The sequence below is a fragment of the Pipistrellus kuhlii genome, unplaced genomic scaffold (assembly GCF_014108245.1).
Source record: "Pipistrellus kuhlii isolate mPipKuh1 unplaced genomic scaffold, mPipKuh1.p scaffold_m20_p_5, whole genome shotgun sequence".
Taxonomy (NCBI): Eukaryota; Metazoa; Chordata; class Mammalia; order Chiroptera; family Vespertilionidae; genus Pipistrellus; species Pipistrellus kuhlii.
Genome location: NW_023425551.1, coordinates 16,007,166 through 16,032,410, shown reverse-complemented (window position 1 = coordinate 16,032,410; position 25,245 = coordinate 16,007,166). Strand labels below are relative to the sequence as shown.

Genomic DNA, 25,245 nt, shown 5'->3' with positions numbered 1-25,245 from the left:
ACCACTAAGTCCACAATTTTAAGAGCCATGAGAACACATAAAGATAAGTTTCTGGTTGCCCAAGGATACTGGCTGGTCACCTGGTAACCTCTGGGCTCGAGGAGAAAGGAGTGCCTGGGGAAGGCAGGGAGCGGCTGCAGGAGCTGATGCCAGACCCTGAGGTCCATGTCTGCTTGTTTGTTCCTTTGTTCTTTATTTACTTTCTGTTGTTTTCTGTTTGTTTGGTTTTTCAATCACAGCCCCTCTTTATTGTTTTAGGATGAAATTTTGCAAGTAAATAAAATATGGATAAGATAAAAGGTTGCTCAAACCAGCACCAAATATCCAATATCATGGAGCAGCCATAGGATTAGGACATAACACTTATTGCATTCTGAAGAAGGCTGAATATCATCACACATACACAGTTACCTTCTTTGGCACAGCTTGGTTTCAACCCAAATATACAGCCAAGGATTATTGTTAAGACACAGACTGACAATACCTGTGGGGATATAAAAAGAAAATTATATAGCTTCAAAACTCTTTATTTCTTCAAATGTTTTGTTTCTTTAAATGTTTCTAAACTTGCTGATGCTACTCTGTTTCCTGATCAAAGTACAGGTCAAACAATCGTGTTCACTTTGTGACAATTCAAATTGCACTTCTGCATTATGAACTTTTCTGTATGTATGTTATACTTCAACAACAACAACAAAAAAATGACTTATGTTCGTCCAATATGACCTAGTGGTTGAGTGTGAACCTATGAATCAGGATGTCACGGTTTAATTCCCGATCAGGGCACATGCTCGAGTTGTGAGCTCAATCCCCAGTGGGGGGTGCGCTGGAGGAAGCCAATCAATGATGCTCTCTCATCATTGATGGTTCTATCTCTCTCCCCCTTTCCCTTCCTCTCTGAAATCAATAAAAATGTTTAAAAAAAAAAAAAACACCAAAAATAAATAAAGACTACTTAAATGTTAGCAATAAATCTATGCTATCCAAAGTTAATGTTGCTAGAAATTTTCCAGTTAATATAAATTAATCCAATTATAGAACTTACAACAAGAGAGGAAAAAGAGGAAAATCTATTTCCTATGTGAAAGGCAAAGAGAACATTAGCTGCCTCCTTTCACAGTGGATCTACACACACCTAAACAAGACCTTCCTGTGCACTGTGGCACCTGGTGGGACCAACCACTGGACAGGGTTAGGTGACTACATCTCTGGTCCAAATGTCACCACAATTTGGTTGTACGATTTGGGGCAAGTCGCTTACCCATTCTAGACAGCAGTTTATTCACCTGTAAAATTAAAGGGTTAGACTACACGGAATCCCTAGAAATATTTCCGGTTCTAACATCTTGGTACTTCCTCATTCTCTACTCTTCTGGCCTTTGACGTTTTAAAATAAGTGGATACATCATACAATACCAAAGAACAACCGAACTTTTATTCGTGAGTCAGGAGAAAAATAAAGAACTCATAAGACAATTCTTAATATTTTTAGTGGGATAGAGTTTCCTTGACAGCTCTCTGGGATGCCACTTTATAGGACAATCCAACAAAATATTCATTGAATACCAACTGTGTGTAAGAACTATGTTACACATTGGAGGAAAGAATAAGAGATTCCTTGGGGAGCTCTTATTTTTGCGGGAGGAGGTAAATACAACAGCATAAATGGATCATACTTGGTAGCCTCTACAAAACAGGAGACAGTTTGGGGTGGTTGGGGAGAGGGAGATCAGAAGGTGTGCCACAGAAAAAGTCTTTGGAGGGCAATGATGGTCTGGGACTGCAGACAGAGTTGAGAGAAACAGAGAGGACAGAGCAGAGCAAACATCTAGGAGGAAGGCCAGCATAAGGAGATGCTCAAAGAAAGGAAGGCATATGAAAGGCAGCAGATGAGCAATGAGCAGTCTACTTTGGCCAGAACTACTGTGTTTCCCCGAAAATAAGACATCCTCCAAAAATAAGATCTATTTACAGGTTTCCTTCTGAGTGAAATATAAGGCATAACCCAAAAAAAAAAAGTCTCCCCTTGACTAAACATGAGTGATTTAGTCCACTGATTCTAAAAGAAATGGAGTCACAAGAAATTCACCAGGAAATTCAGGAATTGGATTGTTATGATAATGTTCCAGAAGATGATGACATGATTGTCATTGAATAAATGAGTAAATTCTTGATACTATAGGATTCACAGTTTGTCTGGTTTGTGTTGACAACTACCGTACCGTATACAGGTAATAAATTTCCTTTATTTTCATTTAACAATAAATGTGTACCATATTCTTCTTCATGGAAAAATAAAACATCCCCTGAAAATAAGACCTAGCGCATCTTTGGGAGCAAAAATTAATATAAGACACTGTCTTATTTTCGGGGAAACAGGGTAAGAAAATCACAGGGAAATTGATGTGGGTGCAGGGAGAAGGCATGGAAAGGTGGAGTGGTATTTCCCAAAAGCCAAAATGAAGAGGTGGTAGAGAAAGGAAGGATGGATAAATTGGCCAGGGTGAATGGTGGGTAGTGGCTTTTATGAACACATTTCTTCAAATAAAACTTAAAGCATTGATCTTATGCCAATATCTAGGCTAGGTGCTGGCTACTCAGTAATAACATAGACATGTCCTTGAGATGCCCATTCTTAGATGACTGCAAGAACAAAGAGAAGAATGGTAAGTAAACTGAAGCAGTCTGTCTAACTTACTTTTTTAAAAGTGGGAGTAAAGAGAAGGAGAACAAGAGTATTATGGGTCTAAAATACAACAGGGCTTAGGCCAGCTCCCCCTTTTTTGGGAAATAAAAAATCTATTTATGTCCATTAAAATAGAAAAACAATCAGAGGAAGAGCTTGAACAAATAGCTGAAAATAGCAGAGACAGAACAAGGTATCAGAGAGAGTACTAATGGATTTTCCTGAATCTTTGATGGTGGTGTAAATTGACACAACCATATAGAAAGCATCATTTTAAAGCATATATCAAAAATATTAAAAAATTTCTTACTGTCTATACATCTACAGGAAAATGAAGATAATAGTAAAACTAACCTTTATTTAATAGACTCTAAGTTAAAATTAGAATTAAAGTTTTATTTCTTAGTAATAAACTTTTCAAGAATAGTTTGAACAGTGTTTTGTCTTCCCATCATGTAACTTACAATAAAGAGTGAGAATTTTTCTAAGTTTTTGTGAATTGTCACATTCCTTTCTAAATTTAGATCAGTTTCCAATGCTTTGACTTTTGTCCTTTAACTACTGTGAAATGTCTCCAAGAGTTCCTCAACTATAAAATTTTTGGGCTAGTGTCCCTTCCTCTAAGGCATCTTCATCCATTTAATCACAACCATGCTCCTTATTTGTCAGTAAACTCCACCAAGTAAGCTACCACCAAGTTCCTCTGGCTGGGTATCTAAGGCCCATTAAACAGCAGCGGTGTTAACATTCCACAGTAGCTCTTTCTTCCATCACCCCAAAGTAATGTTATTGGAAGACTATTTGGGGGGGGGGGGTGGGGGGGGAAAATGAAGGGAATTTGAGAGCATCTTTAGGAGGCTTAAAATTTTTTAAATTAGTTTTTTAAATGTTATAGAATTATAAGAAAATATGTAGAAAGTATTAGAGAAGATATTGTATTTGTTTATAATTTCCAAATAATATGTCCACAATTTTAAATTAAAAAAGAAAAAAGAAAAAAAAAAAAAGAAATTCACTTCCAGCATTATCGCTTTTAGTTCCTTAACCACTGGTTTAAAACATACCTGTATATGCAGGCTTTTACCCTCTTGCTGATCTGCAGAAGAGGTACACTGATTTTTTGAATCACCTCTTCTTTGCTAAATTATGTTACTTCATAAGATAATGCATAGCATGTAATTGAAACAAAAGTATAACAAAAGCAATCATTTCTCATCTATAATCCCATCCATAAAAAATGGAATTTAGATTACCTACTTCTTCATTACACAACACCCAATCAGAATAGTTTTCAGTAGGGAATTTCTCATCAACAATTTTGAGGACTTTAAAATCTAATTCAACTTGAATTATCCTCTCAATGTAGTTTAATTCTACAACACAATAGCACAATTTCCTTACAAAGTAAAATTATGACTTTAAAACTTTATCTCCATTTCTAATTTATGATAGCTTTCAAAGTATTACCTTTATATCCCTGTCTTTCCAAGCCACACTCAATCTCATCAAATTAGATTTAAGAAATATTAATGACTGCCTGAACTGTGTCAGGGAACACCTATGATAATATGATAACTTTCTTAAGCCGAATGTCCTTTATCTTCACAATTGTGTCAGCTTTGGCAAATATGGGAATAGTGAGATTATTTACTATCTCATTAACAATGTCAAATAAGAGCCAAAGAAATTATTATAGCAGTATCTATCAACTTATGGCTTAGTATAGATTGAAGACTACAATGATAGCAAAAAAGGTGCTGAAATAAAAGTCATGTAAGAGGTATTTTATAAAGCTTAAGTGCACGCACAGACGCATACATACAAGACAACAAACTCCAAATATCTATGGTCTTAGTGGACAAACCACTGCTTATGAAAGTAACTAAAGGGCCAATCCAAGGCTAATGACAACATAGCAGAGGGTACCCGTCTGGTGAGTTCCTTTGGCTCGGCACAGATCCAGACAGAGGCAGAGCTTGTCACTACTTGATGAAGCCCAGATGCTAAAGCACTTGGAAGATCCGCTATTACACACAAGTTAAGACCACAAGCCATACAGCTTTTCCTCAGAGAGACTCCTATTTCTGTGGATAAAAAGAATCTCTTCTCTGTGGATACCAGTATAGCACTTTCCACAAACATTAAAGGGAAAAAAGTGAGATAGTAATTCCACAAAAAATAAACTTCAAAGACACAGAAATTGTGTTTGGCTTTCCAAGAATCTACCATCAACATTTTTTTTGCAGTAACGATTAATAGAATTGCTGGATGTATGCCGTAATTTCAAACAGTACTTGCTTCTAATTTGTGTTAGAAACGGTGCCATGAATCTCGTGCCGTTTTTTAAATGACAAATGCTTCTCATATTTAGTAAGTGGGAAAATCAGCAGCAGGCTGAGGTCTAAAAGACTCCATCAAAGTGGATTCTAGTTATGAGTAAAGAGAATTATATTCATATTTCTAAAAACCACATGCTTTTTGGGGGGATCTTTATGCTCTTTTTCTCATCTTTTTAAAAGAAAACTGAAGAAAAATACAGTTAGAAGGAGGTAGAGCAGTTTTGTAAAGCACAAAATAGAAATCCTTAAATTATTATTATTTTATTTTATTATTTTTTTATTAAGGTATGATATGTGTACATATCTTTCTATTGCCCCCAAATTATTATTATTTTAAATACTAAATCTCTGTCAGCCTGCGGACAGAAGGGTCTTGGGTCGGATTCCAGTCAAGGACACAAGCCAGGGTTCTGGGCGTGACACCCAGTAGGGGGCATGCAAGAGGCAGCCGATCAATGATTCTCTCTCCCTCTACTTCTCTGAAATCAATAAAAATATATGTTTTTAAAATACTGGCTCTCTTAAATGTCCCCATGTGTTACTCAGAGGCACAGGGCTTTTAACCATTTCCTAAGTGGGAAAGACATATAATAGCTGATACATATTTTTTAAAATTTAGATATGAGACTATGTACATGAAAGATAGAGAGGAAAATGTCTCCAATTTCATATAAACTTGCTAGGTGTTTCTGGTAATAGACTGTGCAGTTTAAAAACAATTATTTTGAAAAAAACACAGTCCACATTTGGTTGAACTAACCTCTGGGGAAGATAAAACATGAGATTCTTCTACAAACTAAAATTCATATCCAGAAAGTTTTTCTTGGCACCTTTGATATTTAAGCAAATAGTCATTTCATCATTTCCCTCATTTTCAATGAATTATCCTGGTGAATAAACATTTAAAGAAAAATAACAAAGAAAGTTCATATCAGTAGCCTATGGGAGCTGGTAATGATTATTGAAAAATATTTTTTTAGGAGGACAGATTAAAATAAAATATTCAATTGGCCTGGCTGGTGTGGCTCAACTGGTTGGGTGTTGTCCCTGCACTGAAAGGTTGCTGGTTCAATTCTGGGTCAGGGCACATGCCCAGGTTGTGAGCTCCATCCCCAGTAGGGGCACGCAGGAGGCAGCAGATCAATGTTTTTATCTCATATAAATGTTTCTCTCCCTCTACCTTCCTCTCTCTCTAAAATCAATAAAAACATACTTTTAAAAAAATATATCAAATTTTAAGTCTGGCTTAAAAAATAATCCTAGTACTTTACCATAAACTGTAAGAAAATTGTTAAAATTCTAGCCTTTTTTTTAAACTAAAAATACAAGTATGGCAAAAATTGTGGTCCTGATCACAGAAAGACCAACAACTCGTATGCCTGGAGGGACCTGGCGAGTAATATGCTAAGCAAAATAAGCCAGTCAGAGAAAGGTAAGTGTCACATGATTTCACTCATCTGTGGAATCTAATGAACAAAATAAACTGATAAACAAAATAGATCCAGAGACAGAGAAGCATGGAACAGACTGTGGAATCTCAGAGGAAAGGTGGGGATGGGTGGGTAGGTAGGAAGAGATCAACGGAAGACCTTGTATACATATGTGCATATAACCTCTGGACACAGACAATAGGATGGTGAAGGCCTGGGGCAAGGGCCGAGGAAGGGTGAGAAAAGGTCAGTGAGGATAAAAGGGGACATATGTAATACTTTCAACAATAAAGATTTTTTTTTAAGTATGCATTACATTTGGAGCTTTGTGGTATTGCCAGAGTCATGTCATTTATAGTCCCTTCACTGGACTAGACTGGATATTCTCTATACTCCCTAGTTAAACTGAGATATTTATGAGTTTACTTCTCCCTGGCAATTGATCCTACTTTTATTTGGATCCCTCCTGACCCCACATCCTGAGCTATATTCTTCATATTAGACATTTTCCTGGGACTCTGAAAGGCCTCCAGAAAATTGATTTATCTAGGACAATGATTCATTCCCCTTTCCCATCATGTTGATGTATCTTTGTTTCAAAAAGTACCATGCATTTTCAAAGGAAAGACTATCCAGCACTTACAACTTTTGCCTGAGTGAGCAAATCACTTCTCCCAGTTCTCACCTCATACTTTCACAGAAGTTCAGGGTCAAAGGATAAAACATCAATAGAGACTCGGCTTGGATGGCATCCTTCACCCCATGACTTGTGCACCCTCACTAAATCTGGAGATGCAAGCACCAAATCAACAAGGCCAGTAACAGAAACTAGAGAGCACAAAGCAAATCCCTTAGGAAGGCTAGGGAAACTCCGCGCACACAGCCTGGTGCCACACTGTTTGTCTTTACACCCACAAATGGGGAATGCCACAGTGATCACGGTATTCATAAACAGCAGCACTCTCATTTGGTCTCATGGCTTATGTAACTGTCTTTTGTCTACAGTAGGACTGTGAGTACAGTAAAATGCATTCTCATGGCCTTTATACAATCTTCTGATTTACTTAAACTATTAAAACATGCTATTGAGAATAAAGATCTCGAGGAAAGTGTAGTATACTGATTTTCTATCTCTTGCCTTACAACAAAATAAAATGACAGAGAGGGTTGATATCACTAGAAGAAATTATGGGAAAATATTTTTTCTTAACAATTTTAGGGTGGTAAACACCTTTACAAGCACCGTGCAAAATTCAGAAATTATAATGGAAAATTTGATACATTCGGATCCCTAAAAATCCAGAGATTTCTATAAAGCCAAAGAAACAAATTCTACCACAAGCAAAATTGGGGTGGAAGAGACTAAGATAAATCATTTTCAACATATGACAAAGTTATGTCCATGATAGATAATAAGTGTATAAAAATCAAGTAGGAAAAGATAACCCACAGTTTTATAATGCCAAAAAATAATAAATCAGATGTTCAAATAAATAAAACAGATAAAAATATCGGATATTTACCTTCACTAAAAGTCAAAGAACTATAAATCAGAGTCCTTTTTTTTACCCAATGAAATTGGAAAATGTTTTAAAAAATTACAATTTCAATGGTAATGATGACAAGAATGTGAAGTAAAACAGGCATTTTCACTGTTTTTATTGAAGTATAAATCCCTTTCCAAACGGTCATTTATATGACTGCGCCTAAATTTAGCATGTGCATACCTCCACTCCTGCAACTCTAATTCTATTCATTTATCAGATAGAAATTTTCACAAAAGCACACAAAGATATGCATAGATAGTTATTACCATTGTTTGGATAGCAATAATGCACAAACAACCCACATTTCTGTGAATAAAAAATTGAGTCAATGTAATGCAATAATAAACCCAAACAATATAAAATACTATGTAATTATTTTTAAATTATGTAGATCCTTCACTGGAACATTTGCTCTTAAAGCCTTCGGCCCCCCATCAGCAGTCTACTCTGAAGCTATCACGCTATGAGTAAGCCCAAACTGTCCATCTGTAGAGACCACTTGGGGAAGTCCTAAAACCACAGAGAGTGAGAGAGCGATACCTTGCCAACTCCTAGATGTTCCGTCCCCTGCTGCTGCAACCCCAGCCACCATCTATCTGACTGCCATTGCAAGAGGGTCTCTGAGCCACATCTTCCCAGACATGCTTTTCCAGAATTCCCAACCCGTCAAAAATTGTGAGAGGTTTTGGGATCTACAGAGTTGATGATCAGATGCTGAACAGAGATCAATTTATCACGTTAGCAGACTTAACCAACATGACTCCCTGACCACATGAGAGAACACACTTGCTCTTCTCCTTGTCCCAGATTATATGCCTAAATCACTCCCAGGGTGAAACACTCATGAAGAAATCTAAGGATTGGCTCTGATGAAAGCGCACAAGGGGCCAGCTTCTCTCAGCGGTTCCTCATCACTTCATTGGAGGGAAAATGAATACAGGTTGTCTCGTTGCCACAACATCCCTTGTTTGGCTTTCAGCTCTTCCAACAGCTTTGTAGCTTGTTTTTTGTTATGAATGCTCCTGATTCAATTACCAAGTATATTTTTTTGTTTTTCTGATTGGACCCTGGCCAGTACAGTAAATAATCAGACAACACACACATACACACACACACACACACACACACACACACACACCATACTCTAAATTTAATATGGGCAAAGAACTTTCCATTTTAAGGATTCACTTGTTTTGGGTTTTTTTAAATTGATTTTAGAGAGGAGAAAGGAGAGGGAGAGAGAATAGAGAGAGAGACGAGAGAGAGAGAGACAGGGAGAGAGAGAGAGAGAGAGAGAGAGAGAGAGAGAGAGGTGAGAAACATCGATTGCCTCCCCCATTTGCCCTGATCATGGATTGAATCTGCCACCTCTTGGTGTACAGGACAGCACTCCAACCAAATGAGCTACACCAGCCAGGGCAGGCTCACTTTTTTTAATTCTTAGATGCAAAAAAATATATATATATATATTAACTGCATCTTACTTCATATGAATCTCAAGGAAGAGAAAGAAAAACAGCATGACCAAAATAATCCTGAAAACAGTTTGGTTCTTCTAAAACTATGATCAAGAAAGATATGACTCATTAAATAAAAGTAGTATTAAATGATTTAGAAAAAACAATTTAATTGAGCTCATGAAATGGAAAAGTAGATTATTTAGGACATAGGACAGCCCTTGCTACCCTCAGGCAGAGGAAAAAAAACAGACTAAAGGTAAAGCACCATGGGTTTTATCTAAAAAATGTTTTTCTTGCCTAGGCAGGGTTCTTGCCTTCATGGATAGTAGGTCAGAGATGAAACCAAAACAGGGGATGTGGGGGTGGGTAAAGAATGGAAGAGTGGGAAATCATGCTCAGTTAAGTTTCTGTGATTTATTTTTTTTATTCTGAAATAAATTTTAGAACATAATGACTGGAGCTAGAAATTAAAACAAATAAACAAAAAATTCAAAAATTTCCAATTGCTCTTAAAACCAGAACCAAACTCTCTAAAATGGCCTGCAAGGCCCTGCGTGGACCTGGCCCCTGATCACATTTCTGGTCTCCTCGCCCATCACACACTTTTCTATACATCAGCCCCCCTAGTCTTCTCCCTTTCTGGGATGGCCCATGCTCCCTGCTATCCCAGGGCCTTTGCACCTGCTGTTGCCTCCCCTCAGAATCATCTCCTGCTCACCTGTTACCTCCTCAGACCTCCATTACAGCTGAGTATAGCTTCCAAGAAGCAATTGTCACAGCTGCAACATGAGACAATCTTTTGAGATTCTTTGATAAATACCCGGTCCTGGGAATCCTAATATATAAAAATCCAGGGGCCATTATGACCAGAAAGATGACCAAATAGCAGGTTGCATTGGTGACCAGGCCATCAGAGGGGGTGCAGTAAGGAGTGACCAGGCTGGTGGAGGGGAGTAGTCAGGGGGGACCTGGTTGGTGGGGGAAGCAGTTAGGGGTGATCAGGCAGGCAGGCAGGTGAGCAGCTAGGAGTCAGCAGTCCCAAATTGTGAGAGGGATTTCCAACTGCCAGTTATAATAACGGGCAGTCGGACATTCCCCCCGAGGGGTCCTGGATTAGAGAGGGTGCAGGCTGGGCTGAGAGGATCCTCCCATGCACAAATTTTGTGCACAAGGCCTCTAGTATATTCAATAATATGGTAATAACTTTGTACAGTGGCATAGGGTTACTAGACTTATTGTAGTGACCACATCTAAGGTATACAAAATGTCGAAGCACTATGTTATACACCTGAAATTAACATGCTATTGTATGTCAAATATACTTTAGTATACATATATAAATAAATAACATCTGGTCCTGTGGGCATGGATCACAAGGATAGGGAATAAGTCTTTCCCCTCCCCTGTCACCAAGACCTGTGTATAGCTTCTAATTTTGTTGAATGAATCACCAACCACAACAATAAACCCCAATCTAGTATCTACTATCTCTCAGGCACTTTTATAATTAGTTTACATATCATAATCCATTTAACCTCAACATAAACTTATGAGGTAGCTACTATAATTATCCCCATTTTGCAGGTGAGAAAACTAAGGCACAGAGAATCGAAAAGACTTGCCCAAGTACAGAGAGCAGTTATTGACATACAGGATTCACAGCCTGGCAGTCTGCCTCCAGAGTCTGGCCCTTAACCACTTAGCTCTATGACCTCGATCTGCTTGTGTAACAATAGAATAGTTCAGGGACAGGAGAGAGCTGCCCAGAGAACAGCAGAGGAATGTTTCCTGTGGGAGGATAAATTGAGTTGGATCCCAGCGTGTTGCATAAGAAAAAGAGAAGTGAAAAGGTCACTCCTGGGGTAGAGCACTGAGTGTGTTGGGGAACAGTACAAGTCTGGGCCGAGGGCAATGGAAGGTGGCTTAGCAGAACTGGAGCATCTGTAAGGCATGTGCTTCTTGAGCCCTGACTCTCCAGACTGATAAAATGCAATAAGAGCAGAAGTTGACTGAAACATACTTGAGCCCTTTGAACTCCTGATTCCACGTTATGTATATAACACACATGTCCCATGTAAGATAAAGGACACAGAGTTCCACTGAGATGTGGGACCCAGACCAGACTCACTCACCAGCCAACAGGTTTGTTCCCTCCGATCTCACACACGTGTGTCAATTAAAGGAGATAAAGCACTAACATAGGGTCTGACAAAGAGTAAACTCAATGAAGGCATGTATGGATCCAACGAACATTTATGTAACACTCACTGTGTGCTGGATCAACACCGCCTAGTCAATGACCACACACGTATGTCACAGAGCTTCAGGAGTGCTGTGCACAGATGAAACTGCTCATGCTAAGCCCCTGAGTTGCTCAAGCGATAAGAAATCAGGCTAAAGAGAATACCAAATTGAGAAGTACACATTTCCCCACTCATGTGGCATCTCTGGGAGACTCTGAGTGGATTCAGAATGAAGGGAAGTCATTATTTCAGGAAAACTAATAATAAACCGCACAAAAGAGACACAAGCAATAGCAATGGAGTTGAGACGTGAATAAATAAAAAAAAAATGTGTCCTAAAAGAATTATTGGGGACTGAGTATGCCTGAAGTACTAGTAGGGATGGTTTCAAAGTTTACCCCATGAACTAAGGTTAGTGCAATGAAAGCCTCAAATCCTATTTCTGAAAGACACTCTGGAAAGATTTCTAGCCAAAATAAATTCACAACTGCACATAGGTGAAAAAAGGAAATAGTACTGTATATGCAGTGTGATCCCATTTTTGTAAATAAATAAATAAATAAATAAATAAGTGATCTATTGGAAATAGACCACAATATAAATAGCATATAATAAGATAGCACCTTTTATATTCTTTTTTTTTTTTTTTTGCATTTTCTGAGCTTCCTGTGATACGTATTATTTTTATAACAAAAGAAAAATACTGTAAACTCTCTATGCAAAGATTTTAGACTGGAAAGAACCCATGTAAGGAAACCAAAAGTCAGAGGAGCAAAGCGACTGTTCAAAAGTCACCAGGTAAATAATTCCCGGGACTCCAAGTTTAGGACTCTTTACCTGACCGCTGTCTCTCAAAACCTTTGTCGGAATCATCTCAGAAAGATCAACGTTCTTTTTTCCTTTGAAATTTTCCACAAGATGACAAATGTAAAGCACTTTCATATGTTAACACGCTTTGCATTTACTTCCCTTGAGTTGATCAGAAAGATATTTAAGTAAATAGTGTACAAGTATAGAGTAGTTGTTTTGTACTTATTCCCTGGTTAATCCAAAGATAGAAAAGCCCAACACAGTCTATTCATAATGCTCCCAACCCACACCCTTCCCACTTGAATGAACTTCATTCACCCATTTCCTACTCTCCATAAGGTTCTGTCTCAGTGATGCTGGGTGGTACTTATAGGAAACCAGTGTGTTTGGCCCGAGTACTGGTATTGTGGAACTCATTCTGTGCCAAGGACATTGAGCCTGATTCAACATCACTTGAAAAGCCCGGGGATCAGATTTCTTTGTTTTGGTTTTGCATCAAGTATATTGTTGATTGTGGAGAAGGTGCTGTCGTGGAAACTTTGAAGACTTCTATTGGTGGTGAGGTGCAAAGTGAAATCTACCTGATATCCTGATAGGAAAGTGGTTGAATTGGAAAGAATGTGGGAATGTTATCAGATCACAATCATGGCAGAAGATTGGCTAAGCTGAGAGCAATAAAGAGCAATTAAAGGACAAGCCATGAAGAGGCAATTGCAATACATGAAAACAAATGAGAACACAGGTAGGATCCTGAGAAATAGTAACTGCACAGTGAAGGGAGTATCCAGCGTCATTCGCACAGGAGAAGAGCAATGGGCTACTTTCATCAATGCACCTCTGAGCTCCAAGGAAGGGAAGGGGCAAAATGCAATCATCATCATCAGCAGCAGCAGCCTTTGAACCCAAAACCAATATGGTTGAGGTCAAGGAACATTTGGTGATTTTTTTTTAATCATAGCATCATGTATGAAGTCAATGGATGAACAAGGGTTGATTAGAAGTCCAGCTAAAGAAATTCCACTGGAAAACCAAGATGGCGGCATAGGGTAGACACCCGAATGCAGCCTACCACAACAAATTTGAATTTAGAACTGAAAAACAGGGGAAACATCACCCTGAAGCACTGGACGGGTGGCTGAGAGGAGGCTCTACCATCTGGGAAGGAGAGAGAAGGCCCGCTGAACCTCAGGAACTGTGAAGGTGCGGAGAACTGTGCGTGCAAAAATCGGCTGCAGAGTTCGCTGCTGGCTTGCTTGCGGAGCACGGAGAGGGCGGGCTGAGTTCACTACTGGCTTACTCCCTGCATGCGGAGAGGACAGACAGCTAATGCAATGCTGGCTTTCTTGTTCGGGAGGAAAACAGAACCACCCTATTGCGCTGATAGATGGCCCCAGACAGGGAGAGGCCAGACTGTCAGGCAGTGGACAAAGATCTCTCGGAGGTGTATGAAGCCAGTGGCCATTACTGCAGGACTCAGAAACCAGACCCTCGTAGGGAAGGGCTGAATAAAGCTTGTCTGCACACCCGAGACTCCGCCCCATCCACGAGGAGCACAGAAGCCCTTCCAGTGGCTAGGTAACAGCAATGGGCTACTTTCATCAATGCACCTCTGAGCTCCAAGGGGTACCCTTCTTCGTTCGCTGCCAATAGGACTCTTCTAGGGAGGGGCAGACAGGAATCTAAAACTTGTCTGCAACCAATTGTGCGGGATTCAACAAAGTTTGTCTGTGCCACCCCGAGACTCCACCCCATTCAAGCGGAATACAGAAACCCTCCTAGGTGAGACACTTCTGATCCTCATAGCCAATCAGCTTGGAGATCAACGCTTCCCAGTGATACCAACAAGCAAGGCTTAACAACAAGACTGCACACACAGCCCACAAAGGGCTACACCAAGACTAGACACCTTAGCACACAAAGCCACACTACCAACACAGGGAATCTGTGAAAATGCCGAGACAAGGAAATAGATCACAAACAAAAGAAATGGAGCAAAAGAAGAGACTGGATATAGAGTTCAAAACCATGCTTATAAGGTTTTTCAAGAATTTCCTAGAAAAGGTCGATAAGACTTATGAGGAGATAAAAAGGGATCAACAAGAAATAAAGAATACATTGTCTGAAATAAAAAATATTATACAGAGTCCTAAAAACAGAATGGAAGATCGCAAGAATCAAGTCAAAGATTTGGAACATAAAGAGCCAGAAGACACTCCTTCGCAGAAGCAAGAAGACAAGAGAATCCAAAAAGTTGAAGATAATGTAAGAGACCTCTGGGACAATGTCAAGCGAACCACCATCAGAATTATGAGGGTCCCAGGAGATGAGAGAGAGCAAGATATCGAAAACATACTGAAAGAAACAGTGACAGAAAACTTCCCCCACCTGGTGAAAGAACTAGACTTACAAGTCCAGGAAGCGCACAGAACTCCAAACAAAAGGAATACAAAGAAGACCACACCAAGACACATCATAATTAAAATTCCAAGAGCAAAAGACAAAGAGAGAATATTAAAAGAGCAAGAGAAAAGCAGGTAGTTACCTATAAAGGAGCACCTATACGATTGTCAGCTGATTTCTCAACAGAAACCAAGCAGGCCAGACGGGAATGGCAAGAAATATTTAAGGTGATGAATAGCAAGAACCTACAGCCAAAAATAATCTACCCAGCAAAGCTATCACTCAGAATTGAAGGCCAGATAAAGAGCTTCACTAATAAAAAAAAAGCTAAAGGAGTTCATCACCGCCAAACCAGAATTATATGAATTGCTGAAGGGGGTTCTTTCGGAAGAGAAAGTAAATAAAGATAAAAACTATGAACAACAAATACGTAACTATCAACAACTGAATCTAAAAACCAAGGGAATTAAAAAAATCTGATGAACAATATTAACTGGTGAATATAATAGAATCAGAGGTATGGAAGGGGAATGAACTGACGATTCTCGGGGAAAAGGGGAGAGGGGGGTGTGGGAAGAGACTGAACATAAACTGTGCACCTATGGATGAGGACAATGGGGAGTGGGGAAAGGGCAGAGGGTGGGGTGGGAACCTGGTGGAGGGGAGCAATGGAGGGGGAGACGGAAATAAGGAACATTTGTAATAATATGAACAATAAAGATTTATTTTTTTAAAAATTAAATAACGAAATTCCAATTTTTATGCCTCTGTAACAATCTCAGCCTATGGGTGCTGCTCCTCGTATGAGAATACGAAGACACATCCCTGGGGATCTGTGGAAATGCAGGCTCAGTTTAGGACTGGGAGGAGGCCCAAGATTCTGAATTTCTTACAAGTTCCAAGGAGGGGTGCTGACAGATTGGCCTGCAGACCACACTTTGAGTAGCAAGGATGTAAAGTGGCTTCTGAGGAAGGAAAAAAACAAACAAAAAAAACAATCCCATCACACTGATGCTTAGCAATAACAAGAAAAACAACCACTTATGGAGGGCACACCATGTGATATCTATTTAATTCTCCTATACCACCTGAAATGGTTTTTTCATCTCTCTTTTGTGGTTGTGTAAGCTGATATTCAAGAAGCTTATTTGCTTACACTCAAACAGTGCCAAGATTTAAACCCAAGTCTGTCTGCCTTCAAGACCATTTGTCAATAAGCTAGTGATGTGATTAAGAAGTTTATTAGTTCTGTGATTTTGGAAAGCCCCCCAAATTTCTCTGAGCTGTGAATTTTTTTATTTTTTTTTCATCTCTGGCATGGGAATGGCAGAGCTGTGGTTTGGACCAAAGGAGGTAGTAGATGTAGGAGAGTTTTGAAATCTATAAAGATCCTTGTTTAAATAAAGATACAATTGTTGTAACTAACTGATTCCTCTTTAAGAAAACATGCACCAAATACCCAAGGCTGAATAACCACAGTTTGTTAGTTGTTCTTTCTACTAAAAATAATGACCCATGAAAAGTAGCAGCTAGATCAACTTACAACTCAGTTGCACAACTGCTTTCCCTCTAGAAAACAGCAGAACCTCAGTGAGCAGCAGATGTGCTATGTGCACACCTCCAATTTTGTCCTACAGAATACTAAACACGGGTAAATTGGGGTTGAAATTAAATAAAATCTGCTTCACTATGGAAATTGTTACTGCTTCATCTAGTATTTTTTTTTTTTTTTTTTTACAAAGAGGAAGGGAGAGAAATAGAGAACTAGAAACATTGATGAGAGAGAAACATCAACCAGCTGCTTCCTGCACCCCCCACAACCAACGTACATGCCCTTGACCAGAACCTGGAACCTTTCAGTCTGCAGACCGACACTCTAACCACTAAGCCAATCTGGCTTCGGCAGTCCATTCTTATAATCAAAATATATCTTTGTATTGCAAGTGCATGACTACTTAGTAAAGAGCACATGTCTGGGTTGCAGCAGGCTCAACCCCCAGTGTGGGGCATGCGGGAGGCAGCCAGTCAATGATGCTCTCTCATCATTGATGTTTCTATCTTTCCTTTTCCCTTCCTCTTTTAAATAAGTAAAAACACAGGTTTTTTTTAAAATGTTTAAAAGGAAAAAAATATATATGTGGTAAAATGCTTTAAAAAAATGCCAAGTGCTATGTGAATGATTATAATCATCTAAGCTTCTACTACTGACATCTCAATCAAATTTTATTCTAAAAACTACAAGTGAGTGAGGAAGCCTGAGCCCATTTGGGTCCGTAGAAAGAGCATCGGCCCGAGGACTGAAAGGTCTCAGGTTTGATTCCAGTCAAGGGCACATACCTGGGACACAGAGGGCAACCAATCGATGTGTCTCTCTAACATCATGTTTTCCTCCCTCTGTCTTTCCCATTCCCTTCCACTCTCTTTGGAAGAAAAAGAAAAAGAAAAAAGCAGTAGAAAAATATCCTCGGGTGAGGATTAACAAAAAAATAAATAAGTAAAAGTAAGCATACAAGCCTAACCAGTGGTCACGGACAATTGGGAGGTGGGAGCATGCGTGGGAGGGGTTTGGGATAGGAATGGTGGGGGAGGGGATGAAGACAAATATATGATACTTTAATCAATAAAGAAATTTAAAATAAAGAAATAAAAGTAAGAGAAGAAAAATACATAGATGTTATACTAACTCTTGTAATTCCTCAGATAAGGAAAATACTCAGGAACTAGAGTGCTCTAGTTAATATTTAGTTGAATATTCTAGTCATTTCTCAAAATCCCTCTTCAATATACTAATACACTCTCTTTCCTTGGTAAACACATAACTTAGCTCTGATCTGATGCCAAAGGGTTTTCATGTAGGGTCTCCATTCTGATTATTATTGCACAGGATTTAGGCTTAGAAGAGTAATTTCTGTTCTGCTAAATGCATTTTTGTTTATGTTTTGTTGTTTGGAGGATATTTCATGGTTGATAGAGGCATGTTTATTTTAAACAAAGGCAGAGCTCTAATTACAAGTTGTATTCCAAAAACTTATTTGTCCCTAAATTGTTTGGAACTTGAAATGCCCTTCCCCCTGGCCCCCCAAAAATTACGAATCACAACTAAGTTCTCTGTCTTGTCCAACAAGCCCGTAATATAGATAAAACACATTTGCTATGTCTTAAACGTCCCAAATGTTTGCAATAGGATTATCATAAACAAAGTTAGGACATGATGGGGCAGGAAACAGCAAAACAGAATGTCTAGAATTAACTGGAAAAGTAGAATAGAAAGGAAAAAGAAACATGTTGAGTGGGTATCTCTGAGAAAGAGACTTCGTGGAGTAGAAACAGCTAGCATATAAATGCTGAGAGAGAAAAAGACTAGAATATGACTCAAACCATTAGATAGGAAGTAATAGAAAGCAAGGCCGGAGAAAAGAGTTCCTTACAAGACCCACAAAGACTGAATTTGGAATGTGGCAGCAAAGTCATCCAAACAGAAAAGGCCTGGTATAAGGGAAGGAAGTCATGTTTGTACCTGCAGGATGGCCTTCCTGGCATGTGCCTGATGGTCACATTGAGTTGTTTGTACCTGAGCAAATGCCCAATGGCTAGATCCTAATTCTGAATCCAAGTTATTGCAGGGGCCCCATTTGGTCTCTTAAGGAGGCTGGCCTTAGTTGTAATTTTTATTTATAGCTCATTCACTGCCTTTTCCTTTTCCCTTTTATAGCAATAATTATGTTACATTATTACATATATTATTATACATATATTATTATATATTATAGTGATAATTGTTATTATTCACTAATAAAATTGTTATTATTCACATAATAAAATGTTTGATCTTCTCCGTGAATTTACACTCAAGTGTCATCTCTATTAGTGCATCTGTGTTTGAGTCCCTGCCCTTTAACTGGCCATCTGAGTGAGTGGTTGCACAGTTGGTCTTTCCATATTTGCCCTTTTCCAAATCAAAGTGTCACTAGGTCTAAGTGAAAAAACATGGTGTATTCATTCAAACAAAGATTGACATTGAGTATAAGGCTCTGTGTTAGGCCCAGTAGTAAACACAACAGTCTTGTTGAGTTCCCAGAAATCTTTGGCATATTTTATTAGAAAAAGTGAAACAAATACCACAAGGAGCAGACAGGCCATCTTCTCTGGCCTCTAAGATGCTCTGGTTATCTTGAAGTAAAATGCAGAACTATTGCTGAATTGATGCAATGTCAAGTCCAAGTAAGATTAAGAGCAAAGAACTATCTTGATTATTCTCCAAGCTGTATTCTAGAAATAAGATTATGTGTTACAAGAGGAAGGACAGAGAAGCTAATCTTCATACCCAAATTTGATAAACAAGGCCAACTACTGCTACTTACAAAGATGTAAGGTCATTTTGCAATAACATGCTAAACTATGGCTGGACAGATGTTAAATTTCATAATCCAAAGAGCAATGTCAATTTCAAACCAGATTAAGAGCAGAGAATTATCTTGAACTAGAGGCCAGATGCACGCAAAGATTCATGCAATAATGGGCCTTCCTTCCCTTGGCTGCTGGCACTGCCTTCGCTCCGGCCGGAGCCACTTTTCCACCTTCCCAGGATGCCCAGAGGCCCAGAACAGATGGGGCAGTGGAATGCCTATGTCATCGCCATGGCGATGATGCAAGTGTGCCATTCCGCGCCCCCTTCCCCACCACTCGGTGCCAGTGTATGCAAATTAACCCACCATCTTTGTTGGGTTGGTTCAGGCGTCTTCAAACTAAGGCCCGCGGGCCACATGCGGCCCTCAGAGGAGTCTGATCCGGCCCGCCAGGTTTTTTGGGCAGTGAGCGCAGCCAAGGTGTTACAGTAGGAATTAGTAGTTCATATAGTCCGGCCCTCCAGCTCTCTGAGAGACCGTGATCTGGCCCCCACTTTAAAAAGTTTGAGGACCCCTGGATATGCTCACTCCTGATTGGCTGGTGGGCTTCGCTAAGGTATGGTCAATTTGCATCTTACTCTTTTATTAGTGTAGATATTCTCCATGTTGTATTCTAGAGATAAGTATGGCAAGTGGAAGCAGAGAGAAACTCACAGAACTAATAACATCCACATCCAAGCCCTAGCTGGTTTGGCTCAGTGGATAGACTAAAGGATATAGACTAGAGGGTTCTGGGTTTGATTCAGTCAACATGCCCAGGTTGTGGGCTCAATCCCCAATTGAGGGCATCGTTGATGCTTTTTCTCACTCCCTCTCCCTTCTTCTCTGAAATCAATAAAAATATATTTTTTAAAAGTAAAGAATTCTTTCATTGAAAGGTAAAGTAATCTTCACTCACCAATACTGAGACACACGGGTCTACGTATTTAAAAGTATAGCAGAAGGTCACAAACAAAATTAATGCTATAGAACAGCAAACTGGAGAATGAAGAAATTTACTGCCATGGGTTGAACGTTATCTGACTCTTTAAAATTACGCCAGGCAACAAGAACATTTCAAATAAATCTTTAAGTCCAGCCTCAGTGGAAGTGGACATTTCAGCTCAAAAGTTAATTTGGAACCAAAGAAAGGTATTTAACTGAGGCATAGAGAGAATACTACTTTTTATACAAGTAGAAAACTCTTGGAGTTTTCTTCAGAATGGCTTGGTGCCTAGGAATAAGCATTTCCAGGGCCAACAGCCAAAAGTCCCCAGAGCAGAGCCAGCTGGTCTCCCCATGGGATCAAACTTGATTGGAGAGAAGCAAGGGGAGGGCAGGATCTTCCCCTCTCGCAGACCTACTCCTCATTTAAGTTTATCTGAAATATCTTCAGAAAAATGCAAGAGCCACATTGTCACTGATTATCTCCTGCAAGGGGAGGCTTGTGTTTATCCTGCTAGATAAAAACTGGCTGAGACCTCCCCAGTGGCTGGCCTCTCATAACCTCAACACCAGATGCAATGAGTCAACCATTTCTCCAGCTCTGTGAGGAGTGTGCTCATGTTTAACCTGAAAAAGGAATCCTGTAATTGCAGCCCCTTTCCAGAAGACATGTCCCAGAGCTCTTTGAGGACAACTGTAGACTTTTGTAGACTTTTCCCTTTGGAACTGCATCGTTTGGAAAAGGTCTGAGGGTGAAGAAGGGGATTGAAGTAGGGAAGGGAAAGATAAGTGAGTAAATTAAGAGTTTCAAGAATACAGCAATGTGTTTTGGTGGATATGAATGCTCACAGTACTACATAGAAAGACATGGGGCAACAATTCTTTCCAATTCAATTTGTGTTAGAGCAAAAATTCCACTCATGAGAATTATATATATATATATATATATATATATATATATATATATATATATATATATATTCGGATTGTCCTACTTGTGGAAGTAAGTCCTAGCACACTTCCATGTCAAATATCGAGTTGCGTCATCAGAGCAGAAGGAAATGCAGTTTCACCAGGGGATTGCAGAGGCCAAAGACTGGAATGCATGTTCCAAAGGTACACCTTCACTGATGCTGACTGTGGATCTCTGAGTAAATGAGCTAGAAAGATTTAGAAACTGAACTCAGCAACTGGAAATTTAGCAACCTTTCCCGAGTATGGGCATTTAGATATGATTTCACATTGGAGTTCACATACAGATGCAATGTACAATTACTGAATACCTTGTAGAGTGCTAAATGCGGAAAGTACTGGAACCGAATAATTGAGTGATCTGGATGTAAAAGCTAAGGTCCCCATTAACAAAAGCTAAAAAAGATGACTCTAGACAACCACTGAGTTCTGATCGATATCAGGTGTTCTAGACTTAAACTGTGGTACATGATGCAAAAATATATCTTGAGATATAAAATATATGTGGTCTGGGACACTACTCTTTGAATCTTAGGCTTATTTTCTTTTTTCAGTCCTCACCCTAGGATATATTTATTGTATTGATTTTAGAGATTTCTTTCTTTTTATCTAGCAGGATAAACACAAGCATCCCCTTTTAGGGGATAATCAGTCACAACAAGACTGTTGCATTTTTCTGAAGGTATTTCAGATAAACTTAAATGAGGAGTAGGTTGATGGGAGAGAGAAACATTGATTGGTGCTCCAACCAGGGATGGAACTCTAAACCTGGGTATGTGGCCTGACTGGGAATTAAACCCGAAACCCTTCCGTTCACAGGAGGTCATTCCAACCAATTGAGCCACACTGGCCAGTATGTGACACTATCTCTTCACTCTAGGAATCTTGGTTCCTCAGAATACATCTCCATGATACCCAAAATGTAGTGAAAATGTAAATTCTTATGAAAGGAAAAAAAAAAGATTTCAAAATCAGAAAAGATATTCTTCTCTACACACCATTGTTGAATCATCATATGCAAGTGAGGATATAATTTAGGGTACACTATACATGGAAATCTGTTCTTTCCAAATAACACAATTCACTTCCCCACATACATTGTTCCATTTAATCCTCACAATAATCCTATGGGTTGTGCAATGGGTTGACGTCCTCATTTTAACACAGAAGAAACTGAGTTTGGGGAGAGAGAGAGAGGTTACCCAAGGCCTCGGCAATTAATAACAGCCGTAAAACCAGTAGCATGTTTCTGACGCTCCATCCAGCCCTTCTCACCACAAATCTAGACTGAAAAACAACGCCTTCATTTCAAACACTTGACAGTTGATCCTGCAACTATCATCATACAATAGCAGAGGAATCATGAGGGTTTCTGTTATCCACACAAAAAAAAACAAAAACAAAAACAAAAACAAAAAAAAACACAACAAAACAAAACAAAACAAAAAACGTGTAATCTTCTGGTTAAAAGAGTGGACAGAAAAATCATAAACATTTCTTTACACTCACATGACATGCATATGGATGGGCTTTCTGAACAGCTGCAAGGAAATTCCTAAACAGAGCCCAAAGAAAAAAAGTGTTTTCTAAAGTTCCTGATAAAACTTGAGCTCCATTATAATCTTTTCTAGCGGAATCAGTTAAAAGAATCAGAAGAGTCATTGACGCAGCACCCAGGGCCGCCCAAAGCCCGCCCTAAGGGGTAAAACGCCCTGGGTGGTTCCTAAGACCCACAACTTTCTGGCTGGTCATTTCCCCCTCTGAACACCTTGTACTCCCTGAGGGTTACAGGTGGTATTTCTAAAGATCACTATATATATATATATATATATATATATATATATATATATATATATATATATATATTTTTTTTTTTTTTTTAACAGCCTGATTTCATAAGCAGACTCTTTAATAAGCATCAGTGCACACAACGGAGAGTGCTGTTCCCCTGGGGTGAAAAGGAGGCACCGAAGTGATCAGCATGCATTCCGCCTGCAGAGCGGGAAGGTGCAGAGCTGAATGCAGGCAGCCTCTCTCCAGGCCCCGGTGCTGATCGAGGGGGACCCGCAGGAGCGGGGCGCCGCCCTCCCCGCCCCGGGGTGCGGACCTACCAGCGACAGCACTTTGTAGGTGTTGGGGTCCTTGACCGGCCGGGCGCGCGCCGCCTTCTCCGGCGGCTCCTCCCCCAGGTCCATGGGAGCCAGCAGGGACGCGGCCGTCTGCGGGTCCCCGAGCGCATCGGCTCCGTGGCCGTGGCCCGGGTCGCGGCCGTTCCCTGCCGGGCCCTCCCGGCGGCCGTGCCCGCCCTCGCCGCGGCTCCCACCCCCCGCATAGCCGTCGCGATCCATCGTGGCCCGGGCGCTCCCGCCCCGCCGGCCCGCAGCGCCTTTAATAGGCTCCGCGCCGGCCCCGCCCCGCCCCGCCCCGCCCGCCCCGCCAGACCCCTGGCCGCTCGCCCGCCCGCCCGCCGCCCGGCGCTGGAGGAGCGGGGAGAGCAACCCAACGCCCCGGATTATTTGGCTTCCTGTCTGATTTCGGCCACTCGGCCTGCCGGTTATTTTGGGTCCTGTACGTGGGCGTGTCTTTAACTTTCCCCAAAGCCTTCCCCGCCCCGCGCCCGCCCGGCCACCTTCCGAACACTTGCAGGAATCGCCCTGCGTGGCCTTGCGGCGCGCGGGCTGGACTGGAATGGCAGTGTGGTCTGCAAGAGGGCATGAGCTCATGGGGCCCCAAAATAGAGCCGGAGGAGAAGGATGCAGCGGCCAGGCTGTAAGGTGCGAGAGTGGAGCCCGGCAGACCCGTGTTTCTGGATGCACATGCACATAAACTACAGGGACACGGGGAGGAGCATGCATGGGGCACCGCGACCTTGTTCTCCCCCGTCCAAAGGAACAAGAATCCCTTCAAAGCCCTGCTACCCACTACCTACCCTAACTACTCAGAGAGGAGCGTCCAACCTTGAAGATCTGCTTTTACAAAACACACGAAGGGAACACAAGTTTTCCGTGAGTGTGTGTGTGTGTGTGTGTGTGTGTGTGGTTTCTGGCTTTCTGTCCTTGGCCTTGTTTTAAAATATTTACTTATTAGTCCTTTTATACTTTCTATATTGAAGGCTTCAAAGTATCTTGTTGCCTGCCCTCTCCTGAAGTTGACGTTGCTACTTGGTAACTAATATCCAACATTTAATTCAGTCTGGAATACTTTCATAGTGTTTGACCAGGACAGGAACAGTAGGCCATAATTCCTGGTGGGTGTTGATTCACCTTGGATTCTACAACTTTTACATTTCCTTGCTCATCAGTTAGAAAAACCACAAATGGGTAGTGAAGGCAGTCCTGCCTGTCAAGGGGAAGCCTGTGCCTCCCAACGGCTTTGCAATACTTGGGACTGCCTTCCCTGACTAAGGAGAGTTATACAATCCAAAACAATTCATGTTCAATGCCTTTGATTACACAAACGTTTCTAAAACCGAGAACCGGTGTTTAACAGATATAAAGCGTGTGTTGTTTTCTTTGAAGTATTCACCTTGGGATGCTTTTCCTTTATATTGACTCATTCATTCATTCAATAACAATCCTTCAATTCAAGCTATTGGCTTCCAACTAGGCATACCACATCAAAGATGAATAAAAGGAAATCTTTCCCACGTGGCTTTCAGTCTGGTTCAAGGAAGTGAAGGCAATAAACAAGAAATTAAAACCCAATTCATTTATGCATTGTAGAAGCATAAATAGGATATTTCGAAAGCTTGGTGGAAAGAGTAATAAAGACCTGGAAGAAGTAAGGACAATCTGTCAAAGCATTATTGAGATTTTCTTTTTATTATTTGTTACTTTTGAGTCAGCCTACAAGCCACCCAAAAGAAACAAGTTTTCACCATTTCATAGTCACACATATTTTTTACCCCAATCTTGGCTCCCGATTTTCCCTTAACTGGTTCCAAAAATCAGAGTCAAGGACAAAGATTTGCTCAAAGGTGACTGGTCAAATGAGTGTCAAAACTTCTAAAAGCAACTTAACAGAGATAT

At 40.3% G+C, this 25,245-nt stretch overlaps 1 protein-coding gene across 1 annotated transcript in view; it reads right to left on the bottom strand.

Moving 5' to 3' along the window:
* Positions 1–23,592, bottom strand: part of ENPP1 (ectonucleotide pyrophosphatase/phosphodiesterase 1) — a 61,290-nt gene extending 37,698 nt beyond the window's left edge. Inside the window, exons 1-2 of the mRNA XM_036414273.2 lie at positions 23,329–23,592; positions 412–484 (exon numbers count right to left, since the gene is read on the bottom strand). Of these exons, the coding sequence (XP_036270166.1) occupies positions 412–484; positions 23,329–23,565 (310 nt within the window). The 5' untranslated portion in view covers positions 23,566–23,592. The remainder of the gene's footprint in view (positions 1–411; positions 485–23,328) is intronic.
* Between the last annotated feature and the right edge of the window lie 1,653 nt (positions 23,593–25,245).